At 45.2% G+C, this 19,154-nt stretch overlaps 1 protein-coding gene across 2 annotated transcripts in view; it reads left to right on the forward strand.

Annotated features, from left to right (window-relative positions):
* The window catches only part of ncanb (neurocan b), a 135,296-nt gene that overhangs the window by 39,260 nt on the left and 76,882 nt on the right, over nucleotides 1-19,154 (forward strand). For both annotated transcript variants that reach the window (XM_031868428.1, XM_031868427.1), the window contains exons 3-8: nucleotides 3,068-3,297; nucleotides 3,403-3,571; nucleotides 7,844-8,018; nucleotides 9,887-10,014; nucleotides 13,030-13,323; nucleotides 14,374-15,186. In XM_031868428.1, the coding sequence (XP_031724288.1) occupies nucleotides 3,068-3,297; nucleotides 3,403-3,571; nucleotides 7,844-8,018; nucleotides 9,887-10,014; nucleotides 13,030-13,323; nucleotides 14,374-15,186 (1,809 nt within the window). The remainder of the gene's footprint in view (nucleotides 1-3,067; nucleotides 3,298-3,402; nucleotides 3,572-7,843; nucleotides 8,019-9,886; nucleotides 10,015-13,029; nucleotides 13,324-14,373; nucleotides 15,187-19,154) is intronic.

Raw genomic sequence — 19,154 nt, forward strand, 5'->3', positions numbered from 1 at the left:
TGTGTGTGTGTGTGTGTGTGTGTGTGTGTGTGTGTGTGTGTGTGTGTATAGGGTCTGCATACGGTGCTCCATGAATGACAGATAAGATGTTTTCACTTGTGAGAGCATTCAAGTGCACACACACTCACACACACACACACACACACTCACAAATAAACACACACCCTTACACAATACATACACGGTTGGCAAAGCAAAATTGCAGGACCGGCACATGCACTTCCTCCTCTCTAGATGAAAAACAATCACGCTGCCCGTCTATTTGCAACATACCCCACCAGCAACGGCAAACAAACAGCAATATTCCATACACACCAAGCATACAGCAATGCTAGTGTGCTCACGGTGAATATTGAAGAATAAAGTAATATCGCTGATCCGTATATGAATAACACACCAAACAATTCTGCATAATAACTCCCAATAACCTGGTTCCAAGTTCTTGACAGCCTCATGTATATCTATTTTCAAATAATCCAATTTCAGCTCCTCAAACGGAGGAATATACCAGAGCTGAACTGTCACACCACTTTCTCATGTGCGCACGTAAGTTCCTCCATCAACTGAAACGACCTTCACTTCTGACATCTGAGCACCCGCTGCTTCTCCTCCCTTTGGAGCAACGGCATTAGCATTAGTCGTGCTAGCGGCGCTAGCGATCTCCTGGTTCCGTGTTACTTGACTTGAAGGCGCATCAATATAACTTTGGAGTACTCGTTCCTTCAATTGTCTCCTTTTTTTTTTCTTCATTCAGATAATTTCGGCCGTTCAGACACGCTGCTTTATTATTCTCACGTTGCATTTGTTTTTTCTCAAGCGATCGAACGTGGTGTCAGTAGGCCAGACTACTATTGGCTCGTGATAGCTGGGGGTGGGAGGCGGGATAGGGAGGCGTGTGCAGCTATTGACGCATTCCTCAGCACTTCTTTGTGCTTACAGAATGTTTAGCCTGGCGAGTCTCCAGCTCCTGCTATTGGTTACTCATGTATAGTTTTCCCACATTTTCGCCGCCCTTGCTTAAGCGATGCCCGAGGCAATTTTCACCCACATGGAATTTCCGGCGCTGCGAAATTGACAATCAGAGATGAGGCAACTGATTAAAAGTTGATCTGAATCATGAAGGGAACTTTTTCCGCATGACTCGAGGGGAAGAAAATCTAATCCTGAAAGTCTAACAAAAACACAGCATATCTCTATCTATAGGCTGTAGATAAAACCGAAATAAGATTGCCAGGTGAAAAATAAGTGAAGAACTAAAATGCTCATCTGAAAGCTGGCGGGTGGTCGCACTGCGGGGGAGTAAGAGGAGAACAAAAATGGCCGGACATAAGGGGGGAAAAATGACAGAGCGGGCAGAAGGATGGAGAGGTTGAGGTACTCGCACAGCGCTGAGCTTGTTCCACCGATCTGCCGTGTAATTACAGACGGGAGGGGCCGGCCCTGTAGCGCTTTAACATACACCCAATCAAACAGGACATAAGCAGGATGAACACACAAAGTGGGCGATGGAAGCCGACACTAATGAAAAGAAATCAATAAGCCCATTTTCTCCACTGTTCAACCATTCCGCCCACCAATAGAGGGCTTCTTTGTGTTCTTTCATTTTGATCTCTCTCCTCTCTTTGACTTATGTGGCTTCCCTCAAAACCACAAATGTCCACCTCATGGTTGCACAACAGGAGAAGTCAGGGGATCACCAAAGTCATTGGGATTCATCCTCTGGGGATCACCAATCTCCTGGCAGTCCCTTTTGTTATGCCTGGAGCCGCAATGTTAGTGTGGCTAAAAAGTGGCTAGCTGATTTTGGACTTTTGGAGCAAATTAGATTAGATAGAGTGACATGTTTTGCCAGCGTTCCCAGTAGGGAGAAGAAAGGGAAAAGTGACTGATAAGGGAGCTAGAAAATAATCTTATCGGGTTGAAGACTTTACAGGTAAACCTCATTGGCACACATGTGCACACTGGATAAACAGAAGCAGATAGAGCTCAGGGATGATAACCTGTATCGCTGTTTTGTGAGAGTGGAATTCACATCTACCTCTGCAATGTAAATGAGCCACCTCTGTCTTTTCAGGCAAGGTGACACAGGATTAGAGTCTAATGATAATGCATGATGTGACTCTCCCAGTGTAAAATCAGTCGGTGGGCCAAAAGACAAACAAAGAAAAATGCGGTGCAATATTGTGAAACAAAACGACTGATGTCTTCTAAACGCACCGCACTCTGAATTTCTTACGATAATGCCCTTTCGCTCTGTCATCAATTGTTTTGATGAAAGTAATATTTGTATCTCTATGGCGGCGGCGGTGCTTTAAGCAGCACAGAGGTGGCTGATATTGATCCCATAATGCACATCCAGGTTTGATGTATGGCTTGTGAAAGCACTTTTGATATTTTCGCTCCACAGTCCAGTCCTGCCACTATGCACACAGAAGGATTCGCAAATGCATTTTGTGATTTATATATGAACGACTCTCTCTACAAAAACATGTTTCAATGCACACAAAGGTAGTTCTTATTACATTGAAATGTGAACAAAATCTACTAAAAAAAAATAAGATTCACAAATGTATTTCTGATGCACACACGGATGTTACCCTTTTCTAAATAAATATAAGACAAAACCACAAATTCATGTTTTTAAAAGAATTTAAAGTTTTCATCCAAAACATTTGGATGTTTGTATGTGGATTTTGTTAACATATATATATGTGTGCATTGAAAACATATTTTTGTGGAGGAAGTCATTTTTGTATAAATCCTGGAATACATTTGTGAATCGTTTTCTTGCATTCATTAAAATTGAGACTCACACTGTTCAGGTTGTACATTAATGGTTTGCTGGATCGATGACATACAATTACAGAACCACAATGAGCCTTTGTTCTTCTTCCTTTGCTCCACAACCAGGAGGATCTGACGGAACAAAGGAACCCTAAAGGAGAGCGTGTTTTCCGCAACAAGAAGCAATTACCTAACGTCTTTTCAGTGTAATGAGAAATCGCGTCCCGTGGCTTAATTTACAAGATGGCATTGATCGTGTTCTCCTCTCCTCTGCTCCCGTCAGGCGGCGCCAACGCCGACACTGTGGTGAATATGCGGAAGGTGACCCATCAGACCATTAGCGAGGAGCTGTCCAAAACCGTTCTCCTGCCCTGCCTCTTCACCCTCCGCCCCGGTGCCAGTTCATCCCATGAGCCCCCCAGGGTCAAGTGGACCAAGGTCTGGGGCCAGAGAGGCTCCGACGGCCTGCAGAAGGAACAGTCGGTACTGGTGGCCAAAGACAACGTGGTCAAGGTACAATAAATAATGAGGTGGACCACCACTGGGAAATATTTGATGTCGAGCGTCTTTAGGAGAAACACAAATTGTCTCCGTCTGTCGTTCTTACTCTTCCCTCAGGTGAAGAAGGCCTTCCAGGGTCGTGTGACGCTGCCCGGTTACAACGGCAACCGCTACAACGCCAGTCTGGCTCTGTCGGGGCTACGTTCCAGCGACTCTGGGCTGTACCGCTGTGAGGTCGTGGTGGGCATCAGCGACGAGCAGGACACAGTTCCCCTGGAGGTCACAGGTGAATAAAATGACAGTTTGGGCTGACAGTAAGGCAGCCATTTTGAATTGAAGCCACACTTGTTGGGCTAAATGTCATGCTAGAACAAACTTAGCTTTATGCTAGTCGCACTAAACAAACACAAGGATGTGTTGCCCAATGTATTAAAACTTTATTTATTTCACAGACCTGGAGATATATACTATATATATATATATGTATACTTTTTCTTCATATTTTGAGGAAACAGGCTATTCGTAGTCAGGTAGCTAGCTCACGTAGCTAACTTAAGTAGCTAGCCACTACAAGCTAGCACACTTGCTAACTTCCTTAGAGTTTTTCTTTAGAATTATTATGTAATTTCTAACTAAATGATGAAGATAACTACAACTATTCAACCTGCCTTCAGGTCATAAAGGTTAACTTTTGCAGTGCTAAACATCACTTGTGGTAAGCATAAAATTGCAGAAGCTAAAGCTTTACTAAGAGGCAAAGGGTGCATCTGAAATACACCAACACAGTCGTGAACAGTTACCATAAAAGATAATATTCAAATTAAAACCAAACTATGAATTTGAGTTGCATTTAAGTGGTTTAATTAAACAGAAAACACTTGAAAAACGCCTGCTAATAGAGAACATTTTAAATATCCCTCGTGGAGGTATCGCTATCGCTAGCCAAGCCTTTCCATATGTGAGCTGAGGGACAATAACAGTAACAATGACCAAGAAGGGTCCTGAATTAATGAAAGGTGAATCCACTTGCTCGTATTACTTGTTTTTAATTTGTAATGTGTTGGACACTAATATTAACACTGGACAGTCACACCACTAAAGCGTTATTGGAACAGAGAGAGAGAGAGAGAGAGAGAGAGAAAGAGAAAGATTGAGCAAGCAAGAATGTGCTACCACTATCGCAAACCTCATTATTTCTGTGCGACGAGATGGTAATATCATCTCAAATATAATATCACCATCAACTGATGATGAGACATGATATACAAAGTAATTAACACTGTTTATTTCATCCCAGGCGTTATGCATGTTTTTACCTCCATAATTTATTGTCCGGAATTAACAGTCTTTGGTTGTGTACAGATCTCCCAGTGCTCTCAAGGTCTGCCACTATGAATAATAATGACCCTGTTTTCTATGTTAGGCTAATACATCCATTACACCCAGGGTTGTTTACTGTCCGTGTAGAGTGTATGATGATGTGGAGAAAGGTGAGGGAAATATAGAACACATTAAACATCATTGACCTCAGGTGCTGTTCATGCACTGAAAGCCTAATGAAGCCAATAAGGTAGGAACCCAGCAGTGTACACTATTGTCAAAGAGTGTTAACTCAGAGCTCTTTGTGTGGCTCTCGGTGGCTTAACTAAATGGGCAAACCACTTACTGCATCGTCTGTGTCCAGGACAACCGTATTTGTGGAATAACCAGACGACCTGGAGGTATGACACTGTAGTAGAACCGTGATTACTTTGTCAGGGTATTTGAGCTGCAGCGCTTTCATCAGATTCTTTCCAGGTCACTCACTATTTTTTGATAATAAGCTATTATTATAATGACTCTCGGGGATGACGCAAGGCAGTAGCCGCCGTACACTATGCACAAATCCATGCTAAGTGCTAACATCAGCTCTGAAGGCCCAGTGGCCTTATTATTTTACACTCTACAATAGATAAATCGTCCGTCACTGAGAGTATCCCAGATAGTCTTTGCTTGCATATAGCACAGATGCAGGCGTGCATATACGTGTGGGAACTATGTCTTAATAAATTCAGTATTTCAACAAGGATGCTGTCTAATTTTCTTAAGTAAGCGGAGCACCTCATCCTTCTCCATAATGGCGGTCTGCATTTTAGTCAGCAGGGACCCCTGTCATGATGCTATGGAGACCCTGCATCCTTCCCCTCATGGCCAATCGATTAACGCACTATGAAAACCACTCCTTCAGAGAGAAACCAATTACATAGCTGGCGAGGACTAGCCATCTCCAGGGCTTAGCCTTAATTGGCAGTCACGCCAGACGGCAGACCACAGCCTTCCTCACACTGATTCTACTGAGTGCTTAAAGTATTAATTAGCAGGTATTGATACTGCTCGGATATATCAATATCATATTAATCCACACGGCTCTTCTCATAGAGCAATTTGTGTGTGCCTAAGCCTCGATGAGATGTCCTTCCTCTCTTGCCATCTCTTTGCTAATTTCTCCCCCACTGCCTCTGTCTTACTCACTTCCTGTTTAGTCTCCATTTTCTTTCTTCCTCGTGGCACATATTGACCGGCCAATTGGCTCTGTCTCACCAATTAGAGGACAGCGCCTTTGATAGCCGTTTGAGCCGTTGTCTGTGGTGAGATATGTCCGCCCACCATTAACTGGTGTGAGGACATATAGATGGTATATCAGTCCTGGGCAGGATGGAAAGCATATTGCAATCGTTAAAACAACTTTAGCACAAGATCATTTTAGCACTTAATTTATCTTTTTTTGCCAGCGCCCCCTAGTGTTCTCCAGTGGACGTGAAATGCTGGTTCCAAATGACGATCGCAGCATTTGACCACTTCTTCTTCTTCTTTTTCTTCTCCTCTTTCTTCCACTTCTTCTTCTTCTTCTTCTTTTTAATGGTAAATTGCATCCTGACAGAGCTTTACCACCGTTTGACTGCGATTGTCGCCTGCAAAAATATCTCCCAGCTTGTTTGCTCACTTAACAATCGTATTAAAACTGAATAAAAGTGAACGTGATTGCATTTACTTGATTGTCTGTGCCCCCTGTTTAATGCGTGGTGGGAAATACACCCTCCAGGTACACAAAGTGCTCCGTATTTTGCCATACCTGTCAGTGTAAATATGCACTTATACAAGTAGCAAGTGTCAGTATTGAAGAACACAAATTGAGACACAGCAAATATTTCCACAAATCCAATTATAAACATGCCTGCTTTTGAAAAATGGAGAAATACACGCAATATCTAAAGTATCATAATTGTTATACTGTCATACGCAAAACGTGAGGAGAATTCAAATTTCAGTTTGACTCTAAACAAAGTAAAGTTTATACTATATCAGTGTAGTGTGCTAACCAATATTGCCCAGGGACACCAACTGCTCAACAGTGCTAAAATGGGGGCAGCATACAGTCATGGAGCATCTACCCACAAATGGTGCCTTCCGGTTCTTCCCTCTGGAGACCGTGAGTGGGAACGTGTGAGGATGCAGAGGGTAAAAATAGAGGCATAAGGTACTCAACCCTCATGTGGAATAACACTGGGTTCCCCAAACTGAGATGAGACCCATTTGTCTCTCTAGTGTACGTATTAGCCGGCAAGCTTTGCATCTCTGTTTGGACGAGATTCCACAGCCTCCAAGGAGAAAGGATGGAAACTGAGGAGAAAAAAAGAGGATTTCTGCTCCACATTTTAGTGAAGAGGAGAATAAGACCACGATGACAGAACGGCTAGATGGACTGCTGGGATTGTGGGAGCCCGGAGTGCTAATGCTCAAATTGCCATGCAGGCCTCGCATCTCGCAGGAATCTCTGTCACTCTCCCAGACAAAACCAGCGAAGATAAAGGACCCGTGTTAGTGGCCGGCCGCCCACCGGCTTTCATCGTCGCTGGATGCTCCTCATGGGGAGCAGCGAACGCGTGAATGGCAGGTGGAGGTGGGAGGTGAGGGAGCATTAGACGGACACTTCTGAAGCTAATCCTGTCCCATTTAAGTGAAATATATGCCTCTTTCACTGCAAAGAGAATTGTGTCTCACTTTGTTGCCAGGTGATTTATTTTGTCTCTTTTGCTACTTCCAATTTTTTCTCCCGCTCAATTTTTTTTGCGTTCCTGTCTTCCTATCAGCCTCTCCTTCTGTCTCCGCGGTCCAATACGTGAAGCATATAATACATGCATCTCCTTGAATGCGGCATATCTCTATTTCCACCTTCTTTGTCTCCTCATCATGAGTGCGGCGGCAGCAGGGTGACATTGTGTGTGCACTGTTAAAGCAGTAAAATAAACATCGCCGCCGTTTGTCAGACACTGTATCCAAGGGCAACATCTCTTTTTCTCTCACGATAAGCCGAACTGACTGAAATGGGATTCACGCGCGCAGGTTGCTGAACCTGAATGCTGTCTTTTCCCTACTACACAGATGGAACAATGTCGGTACACGAGTACGCGTGTACGTGCTCACGTTTTAGCAATTCATAAATATTCCTGTGACCCAGAAGGTTTGCAGGTCGTATATTCAATATGGTTAGTTTCCTCCACCCTCATCTCCTCTCCAGGTGTGGTGTTTCACTACCGGGCCCCCCATGACCGCTACGCCCTGTCCTTCGCCGACGCCATGAGAGTGTGTTTGGAGAACTCGGCCGTCATCGCGACGCCGGACCAGCTGCAGGCCACCTTCGCCGATGGATATGACAACTGCGATGCCGGCTGGCTGTCTGACCAGACTGTACGGTGAGGTTCTTCAACTGTGCATACTTACACGGTATCACGTCCAACAGCGAGCTGGGAGGACACTCTTTACTGCCACTATGGCTACTACTCCTTTTGATTCAATTATAGCTGAGAAGGCAACACAATCTGAGATGCAGGGGCAGATCATTCATTCTATAGTCCCCTTATTATCACATACATCGCAGCAGCATCTCAGTATAGCCTGCTCTAGATGGCAATTAGCAGTCGTGGGCTGAAAGCAGCAAGGTTTGCTGGCAGCTCTTGTTTGTTGGACCGGGCTGCTCTTTCAAAATCTCTATCAGACAGTTGTTTCAGCCTGATATTTTTTACAATTTGCCACATGATCAAACATCGTAACGAAAATAAATGCATTCTGCTACTAAAAAGCCGTCTAAAACCGGAGAACGTGCTCCGTAGAAGTATGAAGTACGGCAACGTGCAACACATTTAGATCTGTTTGCAGTTTTTATGAACACAAAACTGTGCAACATAATTGGGCCTAATTGCTTGTTTGCACACTGGAAATGCAGTTAACTACATGCTGCCCCCTCGGAGCTGTCTGTCAGGCTGCTGCGTGTGCTTTGTTCTGCCACCTTCCATAAAGTCCTAATTTCAAATCGCTGTTGCTCAACCGCAGATTGAATTGTTTTCTTCCTGACCGTTTTTTCACAACCTTCTCGCGGCATCGCTACGCTCGTGTTGTTTTCCGCTCGGGAGTTATCTAATTGGTCCAGATCAAGGAGGGCCCCGGCTGCACATCAGCCAGGAGGAAAGGGTCCAATTAATGCGGTGGGGAAAAAATACAGGCATCAGCCTGCCGAGCAGAAACAAAGAGGCTGAGGCCGGGGACATTACAAGACTCCGTTCTCTTGTTTGACTGAAACCAGGTCGCTGCAGGAGGAAAGACGCTGCAGGTTGATGGTTACGTGCAGGCCTGATGAGCGTCTTCTGCATGTACCTTTGATTCTGTCTGCATTTGTGTATTGTGTCTGTTCCTAGCAAGTCCCTGTGTGCCCAGCGTAATCTTTTAATCAGCCTCTTTGCCTGTGCCCCGGTGCTGCTTGAATCAATGTTCTCGTGGAATAATTGCTCAGTTGGAGCCAGAATATAGATCGCTGTTTTCTCCGCCCCGACAGGCTCGCCAAGCCACCGAAGGAATTCCTGATTATTTTAACCATTCCTTGACTTCCTACCTCCACCTCCCTCTCTCTCTTTCTTTCTCTACTGGAATTCTTATATTGCCATTAAACACATTTCGAAACAATTTCAAGTGAAACAATAGGGTCATTTCTCTCCCTGAAACTCGCACTTTGGGCAGATATCGTATCTATTGAAGTGCTTCCCCAATGTTGTCCCGAGGTTGTTGTGACAGTTAATGAATGTTACAGTATAACTCGATTTAGCATTTTTCCGGGCTGGAATCTGTGTGTTTATTCTTGTTATTCTTTGGGTAATCTCTGGGAGGGAGACATTGTATTCAGGGCAGGAGATGATAAAAGTGTAGCTCAGTTTTCATCTTCTTTTGTGTGTGTGTGTATGTATGTGAGCACAGACCTGTCCACAGGGAGCTGAGTTTGTCTGCGGCTGCCTTTTTTTCATGGCCGGTCTATATTACATTACATTACAGTTATTTTAGCAGATGCTTTTATCCAAAGCAACTTACAATTCAGATTCTATCACATTTCTACACCGTAGGCACAAGGACACATCGACATGCGACTAGCAGAGCCGGAGCCGGGGATCGAACCGCCGACCCTGATTGAAAGACAGCCCTGCTATCCACTTAGCCACAGTCTCGCCCCATTAATCTCCCTTTCTGTCTCCCTCCCTCCCTCCCTCTCACACTCCCTGTCCTCGTCTCCTTAAAGGTATCCCATCCAGTCGCCTCGGCCTGGTTGCTATGGCGATCGCGAGGACTCACCTGGAGTCCGTAACTACGGCGATAGGTCCCCTGACGAGCTGTTCGATGTCTACTGCTTTGCTAAGCAGCTTCAAGGTAGGTATCCTAAAACGTTACTGTCGCTGTACCACGAACATACTGTAAGCTGCAAACTTTAGCTTGTCCGGCTAACTAGCTGGTCCTTCATTTCCACGTCTCCTTCATGGATCACCAACTGATGAGGAGGCTGACTGCTTACCTGGGACATGTAGCTTTAGCCTCTTTCTTTGAGCAAGATGTCCATTGTTTCTAAAGTGGTACATCACCACTGTCATTATAAACCCATTTTAACGCCACTAAATCTAAATGATGTTGAACGTTTTTGGGAGGTTATGGATTTAAATGGAGTCTCTGCCTTTATATGTGTGTGTGTGTGTGTGTGTGTCCTTCGCATATCTCGAGAACCGGTCGTTCGATCCACTTCGCACTAGGCTGGTGTATTGCTGGGGACCTCGAGGACATGCATTGTTAAAGATGCCGCAATTTAGACACACAACGGGATAGCGCTGTGTGGGTGGTGGGTGGTGGGGGGGGCTTCAGGGCTCTGCGGAGCGTTGCATCCGCATCCGCATCGGGCATTTACAAGATGTGGCTCATTGACTGCAGTTCCTGTTTGCTGACTGGGTGACTGAACGACTAACATTACAACCAATCTCTTCTTCACCTCCGTGGGGTAAACGAGCAATTAGTGGTTCTTAAGAACGGGCACATGCTCTGAACGGGCCCACCCACCAACAGGGCGGCAAGCAGCAATACCAGGGGCCAATCAAACTTCCACGTCCCCAACAGGCCCTGCACTAGTATATCCAATGCCCCCTTTCTATTATGGCCATCTGCTGTCACTCCCGCCACTGATGTTCTTATACTGTAGCACCTCATAAACCCAACCTCTGCCCCCAGCATGCACCTGCAGACTCAGGTTTTAAGTTCCCGGGGGATGTCATCACTCCCGACATCCTGCTGTGTTGAGCTTTTGCCCCTTATGGGGGTGTCATAGACCAAACAGCAGATATCAGCGCTGCACGTATTCTGCGTTCACATTATAATCAAGAACGCGGCAGTGGACAAACTGAAATACTGCTCTGGGTTTGTGATATTTGCATATTCCAGTGAACAATCATAAGCGCAGCAGGCTTTTTGAGCACAATCAGACGCACCGCAGGGGTTAGGCTTTCTGGGTCGCTTGCTGTGAGCCGGTACGTCCACAACTGTTATTAAGCATAATAGTAGTGTTACAGTGCCAGATCTATTGTAGGCCCGAACACTCCACATGTGACTGAGTTGCCGAGCAGAGAAGATTGCATGACCACCTGTAGACTTTGTATCCAGCAGTTGACAATTTCATTCAGGGAAATTACCAACCTGATTGAAACAATCAACAGATAATTGTCTTTAATCAAAGTCAAATTACTAGCTGACACAGAGCTGGTGTTTTATCTCTTATTCTGTAAAAATAAATAACTAGTAAAAGCTACATGAATTATCACTGTTGATCAATACAAACCCACGTGCCTTTTCTCTATCTGTGCATGGATTTCAGCATGGTTTGGTTGACTGTATCAGAAGTGTTTCATTTAGTTCAAATCTTAGTAAGTTCATCGTAAAATAAAAGGGAAGGAAGGAGTTGAGGTTTTTTACCCTGTCATAATTTATTTTTTATTCCATCATAAATCCGTAATATTTAGCAACTTTTCACCAGTTTCCCAATAAACAAACTCTTCACGTCATCCCAGGCAGCAACCTCAAGCTTTAAATAACGAAGCCAATGCAGAAGTGCTTTCAACTTGCATTATTTCTAATGTCCATCAGTGGGCGACTCCTCTGGTTGTATAGAAGTCTATGAGAAAATGACTCTACTTCTCTCTTGATTTATTACCTCAGTAAACATTGTAAACATGAGTTTATGGTCTCAATCTCTAGTTTCAAGTCTTCTTCAATACAGCATGATGTTCATTTAGTAAATTATGGTCCATTAGAGTCAAATAGACCATAAAGCAGGGGATGCTTTAGGGCAGGGCTACACGGTGATTGGCATTGTACGGTCTGCCAGTTCTCCATGTTTTCTTCTTGGAACCCTTAGACATTGAGTGTTTAGGTCATGGGTTAATTGTAACATTTTGGTCGCTAAAAATGCCTTCGTCAGGTTGTTCTTAGTATTCCTCTCATGTCACTTTTGATAACAAATAAAACAAGATGGCGAGAGACAAAATGCCGAACTCGATGCTTCAAAACTGCAGTCCACAAACCAATGGGTGACATCGCGGCGACTACGTCCACTTCTTATATAAAGTCTGCCCTAAAACCATTCTGCCTCTCATATTCTTTCTTTACCTTCCCGACCCTGTTCAATAAATCAGCAACTCTATTCTGTGCTTTTGGTATAAATCTTCTGGATCCTCACATCGAACTCATTCCCACTGTCCACTCCTCATATTTATTTCACCACACACTGAACTGCCAGTGGATCCTCCGATCATATCATTGTGTTTGTGCTGCGCAGACACTAGTGGTCCTCTTGAAATCTCTCTGTCTGGCTTGCTCAGGCCTTGTTTTTGCATCACTATTTTAACCACATCAACCCCACCTTTCCTTTCTTCTTCTCCTTCAGTCACAGTCTGTGTACTTGTCTTCCTCTTAGATCCCTCTTTGCAACTGCTTTGAATTCAAAGAACTGTCTTTGTATAGTCCATTCTTTGAATCACTGATGTATTTTTATTACTTTTATGCAAAAAATAAATCATTCTTATGCATGGCAAGTAAAAACTTTTCTTTTATCACACTACTTGAAGACTGCATCTCTTATTGCTTTGGCAAAGTTGACAAAGAAAAAGAGCAAACTGTCTAGAACTAATTGTCTTTAAAGTAAAAGAAGACCCAGACAGACTCACGTACACACAGAATGCATAAAATCAAATGTAGCTTCATCACGTTGTCCAACCAAACAAACCGCAAAACAAACTCTGGAAAACCTACATTCACAACTCAACAAAGACAAAGGCTTAAATGCCTCTAGTCTCTCAGCCGTGCTGTCAAACTGAACTCCTTGTCTCTCCTCTCCTTCTTCTCCCGTAGGTGAAGTCTTCCACTCCTCAGTGGCGAACAAGTTGAGCCTGGCTACGGCCTCCACCCACTGCCACTCCCTGGGAGCCCAGCTGGCCACCGTCGGGCAGCTCTACCTCGCCTGGCAGGCCGGCCTGGACCAGTGCGACCCCGGCTGGCTCGCCGACGGCAGCGCCCGCTACCCCATCAACGTCCCGCGGAAGAACTGCGGCGGGGACGAGCCCGGGGTGCGGACGGTCTACAACAACCCCAACCGCACCGGCTTCCCCGACACCACGGCCCTGTACGACGCCTACTGCTACCGAGGTACTCTCAGCGATGATGAACTCGGTGCACCGTCATTGTGGTAATTGCCACAGCAACGACAGAGGGGACAGAGGGGCTCTCGTTCTGGTTTTCTAATTATGTTTGTGTCACACATGAAGTAGTTGCGAAGAGATTGTGTGACATTTGTGTGTCCCCCTGATGGGTTTAAGGGCTTGTATGTTGTGTGAAATGAAGCTTGAGAGAGAGAGAGAGAGAGAGAGAGAGAGAGATAGAAAGAGCATGAATTAGCCCAACTGGGGTTTTGCAGTGACTCTGTGTCTGACCTTGTCTTCTATCATGAGCCAACTGAGACTGGAATAAGTTAGTTTCATCTTCACTTTGGATTGACTTTACAGCACATTCTGTTCACTGATATTGGGTGTTATTCGTAGATTATGCAGCCTATGATTCTTCTTCTGGAGCTTGTTTTTATTTTTTCTGGCTTCCGTTGATTGTAGCACACTACTAACTGATGTTTGACGATTGTATTTCCACACACGGGGGGGGGGGGGGGGAAGAAACCTGACGTTTTTATCCCTCACAATGTCAGCTTATTAAATTTTCATTGAGGCGAAACATCTACATAACCCAATCCTTTTAAGTCAACAAGAACAGCATGGGAGCAGAGCAGCGGAGCACTTCTCAAAACCTCCACATTGCACCAACGAAGCTGTATGCATGTTGACTGATTAATATTTAAAACAAATGATGTCTTTCAGATAGCTAAACGTTGATAAAAACGATAATATGTTTTGTTTTATAGCGTGAATTTGGCTCATGTAGATAATTCTGTCGATGTAATCTCATTAATATGGCATGAACACAATAGCTGCGTGTTTGTTCATTTGAAAACGATTTGATTTTGTGGTTGACAAATCCGAGCCACATGTTGTCAGTCTATCGCCGAGCAGCATGCCCTGAATTTAATCTTGTTGGAGTAGCAGAGAGAAAGTGAGGTTCTGTATTGTGCAGCGGCAGTAGATAAAGCAGGTCAAGTGGAAAAAAAAGTGCTGTTGCTTTTGGTGAAATGTGACTTTATGTGCGTTGCAGCCCACCAGCCAGCAGGGGTCCAGGCTGCAGAGACGCAGGTTCTGTACCAGGCCCCCGACCCGGCAGCAGAGCCCCTCTCCTCAGTCCCCGAAGCCCAGCGCAGCGACGCTTTTCCCAAGACGTCCGACTGGGCCGGCTTGGTTGACTTGGACAACGCCGGAATCGACAACTCCTCCGAGATCTCTGAAGAGCACGTCGTCATCCACCTCAGGCCAGAGGAGGGCTGGGGGGAAAAACAGGAAGACTCTGATGGCACGGAGAGCAGCAACACCATAGGTCTCACTGACCTCGAGAGCCTGGAGAGCCATGGAGGTTCAGCTCATGAAGAAGAAGACGGCGGCTATTTTGGATCGTCCCCGACATTATCATCCGTAGCCTCTTCCACTCCCCAGTCTCAGACTAGCAACAGTGTGTTGGCTGAGTTTGTTAACACTCTGATGAAGCCCTTCAGGTACTGGAGAGGAGGCGAGGAGGTGGAGGAGACAGAAAAGGGGCCGTCGGCTGCCGAGGACAAAGCAGGAGAGAACCGGACGCAGGGAGAAGCATCCAGCAGAAACCTGAGTTTACCAAAACCAAGTGGGGACAAGGGCAGCGTGGACAATGCCATCATGGAGCACAGGAGTGGCAGTTCCTCCTTCAGGACTCCTACCAGCGCACTACAGAATCCAGAGGAAGGTCTGTCCGAGCAGGAGAAAGAGGTGATGCCACTGATTCGATTAGTGCCTGCAGTCCAGAGCACAGGGCAAAGTGACACCTCCACTCAGCCAGGAGAACGAGCCTCCAGCGCATCGGCCGACAATCTTCCATCCAACGGTATGAGCTCAATATTTATTTTATCTGTGTGTGTGTGTTTGAATTCACCTTTAAACTAATAACTGAGTATGAAATTGAAATAGAAATGAGGGTAAATGGAAACGGTTGCATTTCAAATCGAGGCCTGATGCATTTACCGTAAATGTCGCTGGGAATTATAGGATCCGTTCATGTCGTGCTTTTTAAACAGTCTCTGTCTCTCTGCTGCACTCCCTCCGCTTTTCCCTCGAGCATGCCATAAATTATTCCTCCGCAGGGCAATTTGAAGTAGCGCTGTAGATTTAATTAAACAGTAATTGCAAACAAACAAAAGGGGCATGCCTCATACAGCAACATGTTGGAGTGGAGACTTCATTCTCATATTCATACGTCGACAGAGTGCTTTGTTTACAGTACAGGCTGTCAGAAAGAGTACGAGCGAAGCTCCAATTTGAATCTACTTTGCAGTAAAAGGTTTGCTTGCATACGTAATGTTTGTCTGAAACAAAGCAGACCTTCATCACAAATTACAGCTTCTTTTTAAGAACTAAAACAACGGCCGGTGTTAGCCGTGGAGAATAAATTACACATGGATGGACAATTTAAGAAGTCTGCGTTCAGACCATAGAAGAGCCGTTGTGAAGCTCAGAGGGGGCGGATCCTGCCGACTCCGTCTAACTCCCAGCTAATCCAGAAAGAGGTGGATCATCGGGGGAGTGGAGGCGGGCCTGGATGACGCAGCAGAGCAGACAGCTAGCAATTAGCAATCTGAGACACAAATAGCAGCCTCGCCCCTTGATTTTGTGTTATTTTAATATTCACCCTGTACACTTGTCATAAATAGGAGTATTGGCCATAGAGACCAAAACAGTTTTTTTGTACCAGGCTGTAAACATGTTTATTTCTGCTCTAAAGTTGGGCATTTTAACATAGAGGTCTATGAGGATTGACTTGCTTTCGGGAGCCGACATCTAGTGGCCATTCGAGGAACTGCAGTCTTTGGTTGGTTTCATTTCTCTGACCTAGAGGTTGCTGCTTGGTTCAGACACAAAAAGAGAAATGCTCAGTGGAGAATGCACGAGTCCAGTGTTAGTGTGTGTGTGTGTGTGTGTGTGTGTGTGTGTGTGTGTGTGTGGGGTAGAAAAGATCACGAGGCCACCGCTCATGTCTTCTTGAAAGCACACTGGCACGAAATGCCAGATCACTTCCTCTCGATCGTAACTACGCCGATAAAGATACACTACAGATTAGAGGAACAGCTCCCGACTGTAAGGTTGCTGGACCGATAACCACCGGGGCGAGGTAAAGCCAAACTCCAGCTCACAAACTGATCATCGGCCAAAAGTAGATAAAATTTACCGGATAGGAGCGGAAGAAGAAAGTGTACCACAGCCTTGGGTGGAAGAATGCAGCTCTGCTTTTAATGGCCACCACAAATAACACATCCTTGGCAGCAGCTTAAGGGGGGGGGGGGGGCAATGAAAGACTTAAGAGTCTCCCGCAGACATCCATCCAGAAGAATGATTCAATAAAGGTGATGGGCTTTTCTCACCTACCGGATGCCGACTTTATCCATTTAAATACTCACTGCTGTGCTACCTGGAATCCGATGCCAACCACCAGGGTATTAATGAAAATCCAAGCTTTAGTCCGCATGCATTATTCACCACCTCATCCAATTAACGCGGAGGTTGGGCCGCGCCGCCGTCCGCTCTCACCTCCGTCTACGTCTCTGCCAATTAAGCCCCGGCTCTCTGAAGGCATAGGCAGTAATGATCACCGCGGCGAGGACGAACGACGCGAGGAAAGGGGGAAGAGCGGGGGGGGGGGGGGGGGATGGGGTGGCGAGGATGAGTGGGTTTTTTGTCTTTTAATGTTGCCGTGATGGAAAGCTGCCCAGCTGACGTCTCTTCTTAAACTAGCATCAGTGAGCTGAGTTTACTCTGTTATTGCTGCTGCAGGCCTTCCCTTGGATCTCAATGCTCCTCAGTAACTGATGGTGGCACGTTGCCTCTTTGATTGAGGAGGGAGGAGGGGGGGCACACATCCAAGAAACATCTCAATTTAAACATTGAATCAAATTAACTTAAAAATTTGGAAAAAAGTCCTCTGAATGTAGAGCGATGACTTGAATGATCACAATATTTTGAGTCTTTTTATTGAATGATATTAAGCTCCTGGTGGAGCAATCGGCCTCCAATAAACGGAGGTGGGATTTGAATAAGCTCGACATGCAAGACCCGACTGGACTGTATGTGATAGAAGACCGTGTGCTCAATGTAGATGCTCCCGACATGATTCACATGGCCATGCAATAACTTCTCCTCAGTCTTTTTTGATTATTTCATTTTATTTATTAGATGCCATATCTGCAGATGAGGTGGCATCGGTGCCAGCTCTCGCTCTGCGCCTCTCTCTCATTGTCAGCCTCCACTCTCACAATTTAATATCATGTCCGCCTGACCCGGGGGATTCTCTCAGCCTGTTTACTCCAGTAAAGTGGAGTCAACGCAGCAGAACCACTCACAGTGGAAGCACACAATTACCGTCTGAACAGGGCGCTTTACTGTAACTTTGTTTTGCAACGTTTTCTGCGTGGAGCTTTCCCACCGACAGATCCGCGGTGTCAGTGGGCTGGACTTAAACCGCGCTCAAGTCATCCAAACCCACGCCTAATTGTCTCATTTTATTTATTACATGGGTCATTACGTAGATGATCACACCAGATTAATGTGTTTAATTATTCTCACTTTCCTCGGAGTGTGTAGTGAAAGTATGTAATTAGCTATTTGGGTTATTAATACGACAATTACGCCGGTCTACATGGTTCTTATGGAGATGAACCTCGGGCTCATAAACCTCGCTTGGGCATAAGGCAACAGCGGACCCTCTGAATAATTAACACAGTTTAATATTTCATGCATGGACATATTTGTGTATGTTCTACCCTCTCGTGGTAATTTGTTGTGCTGGGTCGCGTTGCCCCCCCCCCCCCCTCCTGCGGCATTGCTGTGCTTTGCAGACACGGTAACTGTACTGAAGACGGCCAAACCGAGCTGAGCGATGATGATGGTAGCGACACCAGCTGAGGCTTCTCAGTGACACGACTGCACTGCAGACCAAAAAACACACACACACACCAGCCGTGAGTCACACATGCAGACAGAATGAATTATTGAAGGTGTAGAGACAGTGTCTGGTGTAAGGCCGTAAGCTGATAAGGTACAGTGGGCCACTTCATCTAAATAAACAGGTCGAGATGGGAGCTTGTCGTGGTGAAAGTCATTTAGTCATCGCGTTGCAGCAGCTCCTGCGTTTTTCCACATGGCTTCTCTCGCCGCAGGAAAGTGTGTTTGGGGGAAGAGAATCCACAGGGAATAAGAAAACAGGGACAGAGAAGAGAAGTGTGAAATTACTTTGAATACATCCTTCCATCCTTCTGGTGTTTGTGGGCTTCCTACGAGGGTCGGCTCCCATCTTTGTCTGAAAACTCCAGCAGCTTTGGTAGCCGCACTGATCAGCTCCACTGGTGAGGAAAGAAGCCCAAGACATCCAACTTACAGTGAATTACAGTTAACTGCTACTTTTATTTCATCAAAAAGTCTACAGCCTAAAAACACGGAGGGATAGAAGAGAAATAGAACCTAACTCCCCGTTACATTTAAAGGTCTTTATACTGTATTTGCATATTTACATCTTAAGCACACTTCAAAAAGCACATATTAGAGTGTGTTAGACACTTAGTATAAAAAGGGCTGTTGGGATATTTGATGTTTTAATACATAGAAGGTCGCTATAGCTCCTTTTGAGAAGAGAAAGTTGAATTTAAAAATGAATATATGATCCCATTTATGAATGTGACAGTTTCTGCATGTAAAACAATGTCAAAATAAATTATTCATCGGAATGAAATAAAAAATGCAACAGATTTTTGGAGGTTGTTGTGCAGCAAGAGAGCTTTGGGACAAAAATAAAAAGTTTCACATGTG

Source organism: Anarrhichthys ocellatus, unplaced genomic scaffold, assembly GCF_004355925.1.
Source record: "Anarrhichthys ocellatus isolate YVR2014 unplaced genomic scaffold, GSC_Weel_1.0 scaffold42, whole genome shotgun sequence".
Classification (NCBI taxonomy): domain Eukaryota; kingdom Metazoa; phylum Chordata; class Actinopteri; order Perciformes; family Anarhichadidae; genus Anarrhichthys; species Anarrhichthys ocellatus.